Source organism: Ciona robusta, chromosome 13 (genome assembly GCF_009617815.1).
Source record: "Ciona robusta chromosome 13, ASM961781v2".
NCBI lineage: Eukaryota > Metazoa > Chordata > Ascidiacea > Phlebobranchia > Cionidae > Ciona > Ciona robusta.
This window is the reverse complement of record NC_143247.1, coordinates 1,374,961-1,387,982: the sequence shown is the minus strand read 5'-3', so window position 1 is coordinate 1,387,982 and position 13,022 is coordinate 1,374,961. Positions and strand designations below refer to the sequence as shown.

Below are 13,022 nucleotides of genomic sequence, written 5' to 3'. Positions count from 1 at the left end.
ATTTGGCCTAAATCCCAGGTCCTTGACCTCACCCATAAAGAATAAAAATAAAAGTAGACGTAACAGAATACAGGTTTTGATACTTACTGGTTTTCCGTTAGGGCAAAATTTTTGTGTGCAATTTCTAATCATACAACCACAAATAGGGTCAATTGTATCTTGAGCAGTTTGGCCCTAAAATAAAAAAAAATTAAAACAAACTGAAATATAATGTTAAAAATTATAAATAAATTTTTATTGATATGATCCCTAAAAATTGCCAAAAATATCTTTTTTAACTTTACGCACACTTTTGTTTCTGAAATTTAACTTGATAATAATTAAACATAAATGGCTTGTTTGTCTGCTAGGTGTAGACCACGCTTATTTTCTTCCAATTAAATTAAAATATGTTTTTAACTGTAATCGTGTTTTAACAACTGTTGTTTTATCGCTATATCCTGTCTTTTCGTTAAATATTTCTAAATATTGGTTACTGTTTTGCTGTTACTCTGCAATTGTTTTATTTACTTTAGTAATAAAGTTTCAATGACAAAAAAGAAAATTGATGGAATAAATATTATTATAAGAATATAAATGTAACTTGCTTTACCTCGTTTGGCCGGAAAACGTGTTCTGTTTCATACACCTCGTGCCAGCTTACCAGTTACCATGTATGTTACTTTGTGAACAAATGAATGTAACTTGCTTTATCCTCGCGTGTCGAAAAAAGACAGTCGTTATAACACGGGTGTTCTGTTTCATACACCTTGTGCCAGCTTACCAGTTACCATGTATGTTACTTTGTGAACGAATGAATGTAACTTGCTTTATCCTCGCGTGGTTGAAAAACGACAGTCGTTATAACACGCGTGTTTTGTTTTATACACCTCGTGCCAGCTTACGAGTTACAATGTATGTAACTTTTTGGGTGAATATTTTTGCAGAAATTTTTTTTCATTTATGTTGCCGATAATTTGGGCATACTTTAAAAATTTCTGGAAATAAAAACTTACCGCTGGGCAAGGTGGTAGTTCCGGGCATGACTGACACACGCAATCGCTTGTATTACAACAGTCATTATTTGGTATTAGTTTCTGATGAGGACTTGGACATATTGTTGGGGGTTTGGGAGGGCATGCCACACAGGCTGTGAAAAAATAAAATTTTAAAACTTTGTTGAATGAATGTAACTTACTTTATCCTGCGTGGATGGGAAACGACGGTTGTTATAACACGGGTGTTCTGTTTCATACACCACGTGCTTGCTTTTAGGTTTTAAGTGAATGAATGTAACTTACTTTATCCTGGCTTGGTCGGGAAACGAGAGTCTTTATAACACGGGTTTTCTGTTTCATACACCTCGTGCTAGCTTACGAGTTACCATGTATGCTACTTTGTGGGTGATTACTATGTTTTTTTTATATATGGCTGATAATTTGGACAACCCATTAGTGACCACTGGGTTGAAGCAATTGCGGTTAAATGTCTTGCCCAAGGACACATACGCCCACAATGATAGCAGCGACGAGCCTTGAACCCATTACCTCTAGATTTTTGCTAACCACTTTGCCAGGCGCCAAAAGTACATAAAACACTTACTGCAATTAGTTATTTTTTTGCAGGTTCCTTGGTGTGAAATGTAACTGTCTGGGCATTTGCAGCCGCCATTTTCAGAACAGGTGTCTGTATTTTGCTCCAAGGGACAAGAATTATTGCAGACAGTTCCGCATTCTTCATAAACCATTGGCGCATTGCATTTGTAAGCTGTGGGGAAAAATTGTTCAAAATTGTTAGAAGAAACAAACATATATAGTAGGGTGGGGGAAGATAGGACACCTTTGGCACAAAATATCTAAATACCCTGATTGTGTTTTAAATAATTAACAACGGTTTATGTGATTCCTGAGGATGTGTTTTTTTATTTTTTTTTGTTTACTACCAAATGGGACAAGAAAATAAAAAGAAAATGTGTCCCATTTTACCCCACCCTATTATAGTAATAATAATAACTTAATTTGTCTCTTCCATAGCTGTAGCAAAAATTTAGAAATTTTGTTTAAACGAAAAGACAGGATATAGCGAAATATATAAAATTTGTACTAGAAAAAAATTAACAACAGAAAAAAAAATCTGTTTTTTAAGGTTTTCCATTCAAAAATTTATATAGTAGAGTGGGGAAAGACGGGACACCTTTAGCACATAATATCCAAATATCCTGATCGTGTTTTAAACAGTTTTAAACAAACAATTAACAACAGTATGGAAGTTTCAAGGATACGGTTTCGTAATCCTTTAAATTTTCTATGTTTACTAAAAAATGGGACAAGAAAATTGAACGAAAAGTATCTCATCTTACCCCACCCTACTCCAACATAAAACATTTTATTATTAAGCAATAAAAACCGTAAAAAAATTTTTTTTTTTTAAAAAGAAAAAATTTTGCATTTAAAAAAACAGCTAAAGATATAAAATTTTGCATTTAAAAAAACAGCTGAAGATATACTTACCACATTCTTGCATGTTATTTTGCCATTTAGTGCACACTCCTGCTTGTTTGCAGTCTTCTGAATATGCTTTTATAGCATAGCATGGTCCCATGTTATCACAAACATCGTATTTACATGAGGAAATGTATGGTGCAGGGTCTATGACTATGTTGCATTTCTGTGAAAAATATGTTTAAAAAAACGGCGCTATTGTGGCGGCCCACTACGTGTGTGTGCGCAGACGCGTACACGAGTGTCTTTTTCTCACATTATCTTCCGTATAAATACCCAGTCTCGTGTTCAATCGCCCTCTTAGTTTACCGCTCACAATACAACATTCTGCACCCGCTACATTATAGCAGAGTTGGTTAGCGTCCCTGCCCTTTAACCCAGAGGTAATGGGTTCAAGGTTCGTCGTTGCTACCATTGTGGGCGTATGTGTCCTTGGGCAGGACACTTAACGACAATTGCTTCAACCAAGTGGTCACTAATGGGTTGTCCAAATTATCAGCCATACATAAAAAAAACATGTAGATAAAAAAGTTTCATTCATTCATTCATTCATTTAAATAACTGTAACTTGCTTTATGCTCGCCTGGCCAGAAAAACTACAGTCGTTATAACACGGGTGTTCTGTTTGTGGTCACTATTGAGTTGAAATTATCAGCCATTAATAAAAAAAACGTGTAGATAAAAAAGTTTCATTCATTCATTCATTTAAATAACTGTAACTTGCTGTATCCTCGCGTGGCTGTAAAACGACAGTCGATATAACACGGGTGTTCTGTTTCATACACCTCGTGCCAACTTACGAATTCCCAAGTATGTTACTTTGTGAGTAAATGTTTTTTGAGATATTTTATGTGTGCCTGATAATTTGGACAACCCATTAGTGACCACTGGGTTATTAAAGCTATTGTCGTTAAGTGTCTTGCCCAAGGACACATACGCCCACAATGGTAGAAACGAAGAGCCTTGAACCCATTACCTCTGGGTTACAGACAGACGGGCTAACCACTTTGCAAGCATATGCAATATAAAATAAAAAACTTACTTTAAACAGGTTTTCGATTTTGTCGCACGTTTTTTTAGTCTCGTTTTTGCATGGAGGGGGGGTGGGGGGTTCGGGAGGGGTCACACAACTGGAGTCATTTATTTTCCAATTATTCCAAAAACCATGTGTGTTGTTTGTGGTTGGCTGTACATTGCAGTTACCTATTAAAAAAAAAAAAAAAATTTTTACTTACACGTAAAAATTAAAATTAAAATTAAAAAAAAAAAATGTTTTAATTTGTTTTTTTTTACTAAGACTAATAATATTTTTTCTGTCCTTATTACATATAGTAGGGTGGGGGAAGAAAGGACATCTTTTTGGCGTGGTCGCTACACCTAGCAGACAAACAAGCCATTTATGTTTAATTATTATCAAGTTAAACTTCTAATAGAAACAAAAGTGTGCGTAAAGATAATATAACTTTTGCAGAAAAGCAAGGATAAACAATTAAATATAAAAAAAACTTACCGCACAGCCCTTCGGTTTTATTATGATATCGTGTAATTGGAACTTTAATTGTAAAACCGTTTTCCAAGTGTTTATATGTTATAATAATTTGGACACTTTTTATGACCAGTTCTAGCGTCTCTTGACTTTTAACTGTCACTTGTATGTCACTTGTTATGTTAACCGGAGCACTAGTTACAAGGCCATTAACAGAAACCTAAAAAAATAAAGTTTTGAATTTATTTTATATGTTTTATGTATTTTATGCTGTTTCAGGACTAATTTGAGTATTTTGTAACTTTTTAATATTTATGTTAAAAAAAATATCCATGTAATAAAAAAATTGTCAAATTTAAAAGATTTTTTTCTACTATAAACCGGTGCCAATTTAGTGGAATTCTGCAAAATCAGGATTTTAATTTGGCTAAAAAAAAAAAAAAAAAAAAAATTGTCTAAAAAAAGTAACATTTTTCATAAAATAACAAAACATTGTTATGTTATTTTATATAAAATTTACTCTTACAAAATAAAAGGACTTATATTAATATAATAATAATAAGTTCATTTGTCTCTTCGATTACGGTAAGTAAGATTTAGAAATATTTTAAACGAAAAGACACGATTTAGCGACAAAACAACAGTTGTTAAAACACGCTTACAGTTAAAAACATATTTACATTTAATTGGAAGAAAATAAGCGCGGTCGCTACACCTAGCAGACAAACGAGCCCTTTATGTTTAATTATTATCAAATAAAAACAACACTTTCTTTAGAAAAAAATATAAAAAATTTACCTTCAAATTTTTCATGAGTATAATTTCTTCAGTTGAATTAAATCTCAAAATAATGGAATTTAAGCATTTTGTTGGTGGTTGGAAATCGCAGTTTGATATGTTGCCAAAAATTTCATACTTTGGATATGTGTTTGGCTTGGAACGAGACAGTATATATGTACAATTACCCTCAAAAGTGTAAAATTGTTTGTCAAATTTTGTAATGTGTTTAGCACCATTACCCTTGCAAACACCTGTGAAAAAAATTATTGTTAGAAAATTTAGCTTGAGGTGTATGAATACAACATGTGTGCCTGGTGTATAAGAAGACACCCATGTTATAACTCAACAGTGAGCATGAGGTGTATGAATACACCATGTGCGTCTGGTGTATAAGAAGACACCCATGTTATTACTCGACATTGAGCATGAGGTGTATGAATACACCATGTGTGTCTGGTGTATAAGAAGACACCCATGTTATAACTTGACAGTGAGCATGAGGCGTATGAATACACCATGTGTGTCTGGTGTATAAAAAGACACCCATGTTATAACTCAACAGTGAGCATGAGGTGTATGAATACACCATGTGTGTCTGGTGTATAAGAAGACACCTATGTTATAACTTGACAGTGAGCATGAGGAGTATGAATACACCATGTGTGTCTGACTGTCTGGTGTATAAAAAGATACCCGTGTATAACTCAACAGTGAGCATGAGGTGTATGAATACACCATGTGTGTTTGGTATATAAAAAAGCGTCACAAATTCACAACTTTCTGCATTATTCAACTAATTCAGTTCTTACATGGACATTTTTCTTGTTTCACACATTCCAACCCATCTAAAACCATATTATCCGGACAAAAACAGCCGCTTATGCAAGAACTATTGCAGTTTTTCTCTCTGTCTTGTGTGTTAGAATATTCCATGATATTAGAGCAAGTTACTGGGCAACCACTTCCGCATTCTTTGCAAATTTTCGGTGCTTTGCAGTTGCAACCTGTAAAAGAAGTTTCTTCATTATAACGACTGTAGTTTTTTGGGCATGCGAGGATAAAGTAAGTTACATTTATTATTAGGTTGTCCAAATTATCAGATACGTATAAATATATGAAGAAATACCAAAAAATAATCACCCACAAAGTAACATACTTGGTAACCTGTAAGCTGGCACGAGATGTATAAACACCCGTGCTATAACAACTGTCGTTTTTCGGTCACGCGAGGATAAAGTAAGTTACATTTATTCATATTAATTCAGTAAAAGATAAAAAAAATTCGTTGTTGGGTAAATAAATGTAATGTAACTTATTTTATTCTCGCGTCGCCAGAAACAACAGTCGTTATAACACAGGTGTTATGTTTCATACACCTCGTGTCAGCTTACGAGTTACCATGTATGTTACTTTGTGGCTTGTGGGTGATTATTTTTGGGAGTTTTTTTCACAAATAATGTTACATATTAAAATAAATATAAAATATGTGAAACCGAAAATGTTATATCTTATCACAGCCTTGATAAAAAAACATTACAATCTTTTTTTTAATAAAAAATATTAAACTTAATAAAAACGTTACAATTTATTTTAAACAAAAAAATAAATATAATTTTTAAATAAAAAGTTATTAAAAATTTGTAAAAAAATAGAAATATTATATTTTACCACAGCCTAATAAAAAATGTTACAATTTTTTAAATAAAAAATGCATATTTTTTTAAATTAAAGGTTATTCAAATTTTTAAAAATAGAAATATTAAATCTTACCAAACCATAAAAAAAACAATACGCATTTTTTTAATAATTTATTTTCTAGAAAAACTTTGAATACTGTTACTTACCACACCCTTGAATAGATCTCCAGTTTTCGTAAAGAGCTTTACCGGCTAGCCTGTGGCAAGTAGACACGTATTCTGCCATAGCCAAACACTCACAGTCTCGTAATGTAGTATTCTGAGCGCATTTACATATGGCATCTTTACAAGTAGCCGAATAATTTTCGGCCGAAAAAAAATTTCGGCATTTCGGAAAATATGACCTGACGGAACAAAATTTTAGAATTCAGTTTTTTGTAGTAATAATTCTCACAAGATAGGGCAACAACAGTTGTTATAACACAGGTGTTCTGTTTCATACACCTTGAAATTTTTAACGGCTGTCGCTTTTAGCCATGCGAGGATAAAGTAAGTTACATTCATTCATCCATAACCTAAAAGCAAGCACAAGGTGTATGAAACAGAACACCCGTGTTATAACGACTCACATTTTCAGCCACGCGAAGATAAAGTAAGTTACATTCATTTATTTAAAACCTAAAAGCAAGCACGAGGTGTATAAAACAGAACACCCGTGTTATAACGACTCTTGTTTTCAACCACGCGAGGATAAAGTAAGTTACATTCATTCATTTAAAACCTAAAAGCAAGCACGAGGTGTATAAAACGGAACACCTATGTTATAACGACTCTCGTTTTCAGCCACGCGAAGATAAAGTAAGTTACATTCATTTATTCAAAACCTAAAAGCAAGCAAGAGGTGTATGAAACAGAACACCCATGTTATAAAGACTCTCGTTTTCCGGCCACGTGAAGATAAAGTAAGTTACATTCATTTATTTAAAACCTAAAAGCAAGCAGGAGGTGTATAAAACAGAACACCTGTGTTATAACGACTCTTGTTTTCAACCACGCGAGGATAAAGTAAGTTACATTCATTCATTTAAAACCTAAAAGCAAGCACGAGGTGTATGAAACAGAACACCCGTGTTATAACGACTCTTGTTTTCAACCACGCGAGGATAAAGTAAGTTACATTCATTCATTCAAACACTCACTCCATGTCTGGACAATAATCCAAGTTTTCGCATTTTGAATTGTTACATTTCGACAATGCCCAAGAGTCAACAAACTCTTTAATGCTGTTAGTGATATTTTTGTCACGTTTCGTCAGTTCGTTGTTTGCATTGTTGTTGTTGTCTCCACATAAACCACACAATTTTCCTGAAAAGTTTAGGTTAGTAACAGCGAGCATGAGGTGTATGAATACACCATGTGTGTCTGGTGTATAAGAAGACACACATGTTATAACTCGACAGTGAGCATGAGGTGTATGAATACACCATGTGTGTCTGGTGTATAAGAAGACACCCATGTGAAAACTCAACAGTGAGCATAAGGTGTATGAATACACCATGTGTGTCTGATGTTTAAGAAGACACCCATGTTATACCTTGACAGTGAGCATGAGGTGTATGAATACACCTTGTGTGTCTGGTTTATAAGAAACACCCATGTTATAACTCAACAGTGAGCATGAGGTGTATGAATACACCATGTGTGCCTGGTGTATAAGAAGACACCCATGTTATAACTCGACAGTGAGCATGGGGTGTATGAATACACCATGTGTGTCTGGTGTATAAGAAGACACCCATGTTATAACTCGACAGTGAGCATGGGGTGTATGAATACACCATGTGTGTCTGGTGTATAAGAAGACACCCATGTTATAACTCAACAGTGAGCATGAGGTGTATGAATACACCATGTGTGCCTGGTGTATAAGAAGACACCCATGTTATAACTCGACAGTGAGCATGAGGTGTATGAATACACCATGTGTGCCTGGTGTATAAGAAGACACCCATGTTATAACTCGACAGTGAGCATGGGGTGTATGAATACACCATGTGTGTCTGGTGTATAAGAAGACACCCATGTTATAACTCGACAGTGAGCATGAGGTGTATGAATACACCATGCTACTGCTTGACGCACTCGACAGTGAGCATAAGGTCCATAAAACTTACCTGCAGTACTTTGTTTAACTTCCACACGAACTTGTTGCGATCTCGGTTCCCAAAAAACAGTAAATTTTGCTCCTTTTACAACAATTTCATTTCCAACAGAGTAAATATGAAAACCATGTTTCAGAAACCTAAAATTAAGAAAAAAAAAGTAAAATATATATAGGTGTAACGGTCATGCCTTTTATCCAAAACTTTCTTTCTTTTTTATCAATAAGCGTGTTTTAACAACTGTTGTTTTTCCGTTACTACCTGTCTTTTCGCTTTTGTCAACTCTCTTGTTCTTCGTTATCGTGACCAAAGAGGCAAAATAAATTTCATTTATGTTTAGTTTTTGTTTAGTCATTTATGTTTAGTAAAACTTTTTTTAGTTAAGTAAGAATTAGGCTGTTTTCCCTAAAATTGTAAAAAAAAATTAAAAAATTCGTTAAGATTAAAATGTTTTTCCTAAAATTTAGAAAAAGTAAAAGAATCTCCATATTTAGTTAAATTTAACTGTTTTTTAGTTAAGAACTAAACTGTTTTTCAAAAAATTGAGTAAAATAGTAAAAAAAATATTTATATTTAGTCAAACTGAACTCAAAAAGTCAAATTTAACTGTTTTTTTTTTTTTTCGGAAAGATTAAAATGTTTTCTCTAAAATTTAGAAAAAATAAAAAATATCCATATTTAGTCAAATTTAACTGTTTTTTAGTTAAGAACTAAACTGTTTTTCAAAAAATTGAGTAAAATAGTAAAAAAAATATTCATATTTATTTAAGTTTTACTATTTTTATTTAAGATTAAAATTTCTTCACTAAAATTGAGAAAAATAGTAAAAAATATTCATATTTAGTCAAATTTAACAGTTTGTTAGCTAAGAACTAAACTGTTTTTCCAAAAATTGAGTAAAATAGTAAAAAAAATATTTATATTTAGTCAAACTGAACTCAAAAAGTCAAATTTAACTGTTTTTTTTTTTTTCGGAAAGATAAACATGTTTTCTCTAAAATTTAGAAAAAATAAAAAATATCCATATTTAGTCAAATTTGACTATTTTTATTTTTACATACCAGATGTGGCATTAAAAGATAAAAAAATAAAATAATATGTGCTAACTGTATCTATTTTTCTTCTGTATGGGTTTCGCATGGCTGAGGATCCAGATTTTGGGCAGTAGTTAACCCTTTACCCAAAAACTAAATACAGTATACTTACATTGTACGTGCTTGATACGAAAATTGTTTATACGATTTAGAATCAAAACGGAATCCATTTATTATAACAGAAAAGGAATTTTGCAGTTTAATTGTGCTTTTACTGGTTACTGTAACACTTCGAGTGCAATTGTTAAGCGAACAATCTTCTGAAACTAAAAAAACAAAACATATGTTAAAAAAAAATAAACCTAAAAATTTTGCCGTAAAAAAAATTTTTTTTTATTATTGTTTAATAATTTAAAAATACTTTTTTTATTAAATATATATATATATATATTTACAAAAAAGTTAAAATTTCAACAAAAAACAAAGTTACATACGTGGTAACTTATATGCGAGCATGAGGTGTATGAAACAGAACACCTGTGTTATAACGACTATCCTTTTTCGACCATGCGAGGATAAAGCAAGTTACATTTATTTATTCAAACCTATTATCCCAAGAAATTCCACTTAGTTAAAAATAGTCACCCACAAAGTTACATACGTAGTAACTTGTAAGCAAGCACAAGGTGTATAAAACAGAACACCAGTGTAATAACAACTGTTGATAAATTAGCACAAAAACTAACTCGTAAACTGGGACAAGGTGTATGAAACAGAACACCAGTGTAATAATAACTGTTGTTAAATTAGCACAAAAACCATCTCGTAAGCTGGCACAAGGTGTATGAAACAGAACACCAGTGAAATAATAACTGTTGTTAAATTAGCAGAAAAACCATCGCGTAAGCAAACACGAGATGTATGAAACGGAACACCAGTGTTATTACAACTGTCATAAAATAAGCACAAATACAAAAAACAAACTTACCAATTACTTCGAATGTACCGCCGTCGCAATCTTTTGTTAATACATGGTCGCAAATGGATTGGTTATAAAAATATCCATCATAGGTTTTAAACCCATTACCAGTAAACATTATACATTCTGGGTGACATTTATCAGAATGGCAGAACATAGAACCATCTTCTTGACAGACACAAGTTGTGCATCCCTGTCAAAAAAAAAAAATCAAAAAAAAAATTTTTTTTTTAATTTTCGGTAACTATTTTTGGACAGTAAAATTATTTGAATAAATGAATGTAACTTACTTTATCCTTGCATGGCGGGAAACGACAGTCGTTATAACATGGGTGTTCTTTTTCATACACCTTGTGCCAGCTTCCGAGTTACCATGTATGTTACTTTGTGGGTGATTATTTTTAGGGATTTTTCATTTTTATGTGTGGCTGATAATTTGGACAACCCATTAGTGACCACTGGGTTGGACCAATTGTCGTTAAGTGTCTTGCAGCGACAAGCCTTAACCCCAAAACTTTTTTTTGAGTGTGTGGACACTTAACAGTAGGGTAAATTCAGTATTAATGTGTTAAATACATGGTAACTCGTAGGCTGGCACGAGGTGTATGAAACAGAACACCCCTGTTGTAAAGACTCCCGTTGCCCGCCACATATTGAGAAAAATTTTATACTTACATCTGAGTCTGTTATTTCTTCATTAACTTGGTAAATTTTTCCTTTGTACGTACAAACTGTTGGCCCAGTTGTTGTTGTTGTTTCTTGTGTAGTTGATGATACGTAGCCTGAAAAAATGGGCATTTTACGGTAAAAAACGCTTCTTTAGTGATTTTTATATATAGTAGGGTGAGGGAAGATAGAACACATTTAGCACATAATATACAATTTTCCTGATCATGTTTTAAACAATTAACAACGGTCTATGGGAGTCGTGAGGATACGGTTTTATAATTCTTTGAATGTTCTTTGTTTACTAGCAATTGGGACGAGAAAATAGAATAAAAAGTTTTTTTTATTTGTGTCTTTTTATGTATGGCTGATAATTTGGACAACCCATTAGTGACCACTGGGTTAGAGCAATTGCTGTTAAATGTCTTGCCCAAGGACACATACGCCCACAATGGTAGCAACGTCAAGCCTTGAACCCGTTACCTCTGGTCTAGAGGCAAAACGCTTACTATTTTTGCAAATGAAACATTAACGTATGCATACGTACCTGTTGTGGTCACTGCTGTTGTAACATTGCAATTTATTTCATCGTAACCATTACAATCATTAATTCCGTCACACCATTTGTTACTACTCAAACATTTACAAGGATTAGAACTGCATAAACTGCTACCAGATGGGCAACTGCATTGACAAGAGCCACAGCAAGTTTTTGGATTGAATTTCACATACTTTTGGTTTTTTTTGTCACAGTTTTCAGGTTTAATTTCACAATTTGGCTTGTTGCAAAGGGTATTGCCATATGAGCAGTTACATTCCGTGCAATTTCCAGGTTTACCAGTTGTCCACGTCTCATTCTGTGAAAGTAGTAAAATAAAAAGAGAATTGAATGAATGTAACTTACTTTATCCTTGCGTGGCTAGAAAACGAAAGTTGTTAAACACGGGTGTTAGGTTTCATACACCTCGTGCCAGCTTATGAGTTACCATGTATGTTACTTTGTGGGTGAATTTTTTTGGGGGATTTTTTATGTGTGGCTGATAATTTGTACAACCCATTAGTGACCACTGGGTTTGAGCGATTGCTGTAAAGTGTCTTGGCAAAGGACACATACGCCCACAATGGTAGTACCGACGAGCCTTGAACCCATTACCTCTGGGTTAGAGGCAGGCGCGCTAAACAACTGTGCCATAGCGCTGAATTAAAGATTTATTTGTGGTATTTGTTTCAAAATTTGTGTTTCCATTCAAGTTTAACTTGATAATAATTAAACATAAATGGCTCGTTTGTCTGCTAGGTGTAGCGACCACGCTTATTTTTTTCCAAATAAATGTAAACATGTTTTTAACTGTAAGCGTGTTTTAACAACTGTTGTTTTGTCTCTTCGATTACGGTAGCGAAGATTTAGAAATATTTAAAACGAAAAGACAGGATATAGCTACAAAAAACAGTTGTTAGAACACAATTACAGTTAAAAACATATTTACATTTAATTGGAAGAAAATAAGCGTGGTCACTACACCTAGCAGACAAACAGCCATTTATGTTTAATTTTTATCAAGTTAAACTTCTAATAGAAACAGAAGTGATACAATGCCAACAGAAAACTAACCTGGTAGTATGTGCCCTCATATGCACATGGACAGAGCTCTTCAGGAATACAGGAACCATTGAAACAATATTGTTCTTTCTCACAACTTAAGCATGATGTTTCAGGTGGCATGCCTTTGCATGCTAAAATCTGTAAAACAAGAGAGTAGGGCTCTAATGAATGAGTACGTAATGAGTAAATTTGGAT

The 13,022-nt window shown here is 33.3% G+C and overlaps 1 protein-coding gene across 1 annotated transcript in view; it reads right to left on the bottom strand.

Annotated features, from left to right (window-relative positions):
- Window positions 1–13,022, bottom strand: part of LOC149725662 (uncharacterized) — an 89,320-nt gene that overhangs the window by 48,529 nt on the left and 27,769 nt on the right. Inside the window, exons 27-42 of the mRNA XM_089891242.1 lie at window positions 12,837–12,965; window positions 11,772–12,081; window positions 11,234–11,340; window positions 10,568–10,751; window positions 9,752–9,905; window positions 8,558–8,685; window positions 7,583–7,748; window positions 6,591–6,787; window positions 5,556–5,750; window positions 4,765–4,997; window positions 3,991–4,186; window positions 3,523–3,683; window positions 2,490–2,646; window positions 1,582–1,746; window positions 996–1,129; window positions 88–174 (exon numbers count right to left, since the gene is read on the bottom strand). Of these exons, the coding sequence (XP_089747368.1) occupies window positions 88–174; window positions 996–1,129; window positions 1,582–1,746; window positions 2,490–2,646; window positions 3,523–3,683; window positions 3,991–4,186; window positions 4,765–4,997; window positions 5,556–5,750; window positions 6,591–6,787; window positions 7,583–7,748; window positions 8,558–8,685; window positions 9,752–9,905; window positions 10,568–10,751; window positions 11,234–11,340; window positions 11,772–12,081; window positions 12,837–12,965 (2,703 nt within the window). The remainder of the gene's footprint in view (window positions 1–87; window positions 175–995; window positions 1,130–1,581; window positions 1,747–2,489; window positions 2,647–3,522; window positions 3,684–3,990; window positions 4,187–4,764; window positions 4,998–5,555; window positions 5,751–6,590; window positions 6,788–7,582; window positions 7,749–8,557; window positions 8,686–9,751; window positions 9,906–10,567; window positions 10,752–11,233; window positions 11,341–11,771; window positions 12,082–12,836; window positions 12,966–13,022) is intronic.